We start from the raw sequence: 2,500 nt of genomic DNA, 5'->3' as shown, positions 1-2,500 counted from the left end.
GTCTTTCGGCGGTACAAAGAGTGTGTCTTCTGTTATCTAGCGGAAGGAGGTGTGAATTTAATCCGACGAAAGCATTAATTAAGAGGAGAATGAGACCGGGAAAGGCGACCCTCCCGCGCGCCTCCGCCTCCGAAAGTGCGTGGCGAGATCCGTAGGTTTGCCCGAAAAGGAGATTGTGGGTGTAAGAGGGAGGAAGAGGGGAGGAGGAGGAAGAGGAAGAGGAGGGGAAGGATCGGGAGGAGGGGGAGGGAGAAGGGTGGTTGGAAGGGAGCGGAGGAGAGGACGCCCGCCTGACGAAGACGTGGGTGGTTTTGCGCAGGTGCGGGCGGGTATAAGAGCGAGGTGTGCCCTCCACTCGGCCACACATCCCTTCCCGCTACATCAGCAACAGGTGAGCTAGAAGGACAGAAGCTACGCCCATCTTCGCCAGTGCCACCGCCCGCGTTCACATCACCACACCGCTACCATCCCCGCTCGCTCGCTCTCAGATATGGTAAGTTCGCTTCTACCATCTCAGTCTATGTTCTCTTCCCTGGTGCTTCTCTCTCTGCTTGGTATGTGGTGGGGATTTCGAGTCATCATGTGGGTGGAAGCCAAACTTTGCTCTGTGTTGAGAGATTAGATTTATCATGGGTGGAAACCTATCTCAGTGTGGGAGTTTAAGACTTTGTTTGTTTTCTGTTTTTTTTTTATTTTTTTATTTTTTTTTATGCCAGATTCGTTATTGAAAAATTAGATATGTTATCAGTGGGGACTATTATTTAATTTTCTACTTTTATCTTTCTTTGTTAGATCATGCATGTATTGAGGATCTAGATTCATTATAACTAGAAACTGATATTTCCTTTTTTGATTATCTGTTTTATCATCTACTAGAATCGGTATACTTTGAAAAACTAGTATTTTTGAGCTGTTTTTTTTCCTTTAGTAGAATCAGCATGCGTTGAGGCAATATATATGTCGAAGATGGAAACCAATATTTTCTCTTGTGATTTTTTTCATGCTTTCCTAGATTAAGGTAAAACTAGATTTCATCCACATTATAAAGTATCAAAAGAAAAATTGCTCAACAGAATTCTAATTTGATTTTGATGGTTGTCACTCGAAGGGGAGGAAATTCAAGTAATATAATCGTCTCAAGACATATTCTCATATCACTCGCCTTATCAAATTCGCCAAGAATGACTAAGGAGAGACAAAGAAACAAAACAAAACAAAAAAAGGATGAATAATATATAAAGTTAACAACAACAATGTATAGGCAAATACGTACTCTAAGCCATGTTACACTCCGATGGATTTCCGGTAATTGGTAGTTAATCAGCTGTTCGCGCCCTCGGAGAAGTTTCAACGGTTTCTCTCGCTCGTTGTTGTCACTGAGGAAGGAACAAGGAATCGCGTTTCGCTGTGTATATCTTTATTTCTCTATCTATATATCTAGATATCTTTTCTTTATTCTTATCTTTATCTTTATCTTTTCCACTTTATTTGTTTTTTTTTACCTTTGTCTAAATCTCTATCTTCATTTTTTTTCTCTCTCTCTTTCTTCACCATTTTTTCTCTCTCCCTTTCTCTCTCTCTGTCTCTCTCTATATATATCCCTGTCTCCCTCCTCTCTCTCTCTCTATCTGTCTTTATCTGCCTCTGTCTTTATCTGTCTCTCTCCTTCCCTCCCTCTGTGTATGTATGTATATATATATATATATATATATATATATATATATATATATATATATATATATATATATAATTTGTGTCTCTGTATCTAGACAGAGGTGAAGAAATAGGTATTCATATGGATTTATATAATTGACATTTATGATTACTATTTTACTTTATATTCATCAATCTACCGTAATAATTTTCATTCATTCTCATAGTCTTTTTCTAATTATTTCCCTTTCCTGTTACTGATGCAATTATTCACTGCAATTCTCCTATCTCTCTTTCTCTCGCTTATTCTTTATCAAATTATGTCTCCGTTTTTTTCTAGTCAAATTCTATCTTCGCCTTCTTTTATTTAACGTTTTTTTCCCGTTTTCTTTCTCTTAAGCCTTTGTCTTACATTTCTATTTTTTTCACTCTTAATGTATGTGTGGAAGAGGAGGGGGGGGGGGGTGAAGGACTAGTCTTTGAATTTTGATAGAAAGGCAAGTGTGGGTATAGTTTATTCTATTTTCTATTTTTGTTATTCCCTTTTTTCCATATTATTATTATTATGAGGCCTCCCAATTATCTTCTCTTATCAACGCAAGGCTATTATCATTACTGTAATTATCACTGTTAATGCGTAATGACTTCTGGGAGATTGTCATGTCACAATAACCATCTTATCAGTCATCACTACAGTTTTCATTCCGCATAATCGGAATTATGATTTTCATCATCATCACACACGCACACGCACACGCACACCCACACGCACACACACAAACACACAGACACACACACATGCACATATTCATAACCTAATCACAGTTGGTAACCGGGCAATTACGGA

The 2,500-nt window shown here is 38.4% G+C and overlaps 1 protein-coding gene across 1 annotated transcript in view; it reads left to right on the top strand.

Moving 5' to 3' along the window:
- The first annotated feature begins 352 nt into the window (after positions 1 to 352).
- The window catches only part of Akh (Adipokinetic hormone), a 21,635-nt gene continuing 19,487 nt past the window's right edge, over positions 353 to 2,500 (top strand). The window contains exon 1 of the mRNA XM_043017596.2: positions 353 to 493. Within this exon, the coding sequence (XP_042873530.1) occupies positions 491 to 493 (3 nt within the window). The 5' untranslated portion in view covers positions 353 to 490. The remainder of the gene's footprint in view (positions 494 to 2,500) is intronic.

Source organism: Penaeus japonicus, unplaced genomic scaffold (assembly GCF_977035675.1).
Source record: "Penaeus japonicus unplaced genomic scaffold, GWHDUDI00000001_assembly GWHDUDI00000011, whole genome shotgun sequence".
NCBI lineage: Eukaryota > Metazoa > Arthropoda > Malacostraca > Decapoda > Penaeidae > Penaeus > Penaeus japonicus.
The sequence above is the reverse complement of the archived record's forward strand: the minus strand, read 5'-3'. Positions and strand labels throughout refer to the sequence as shown.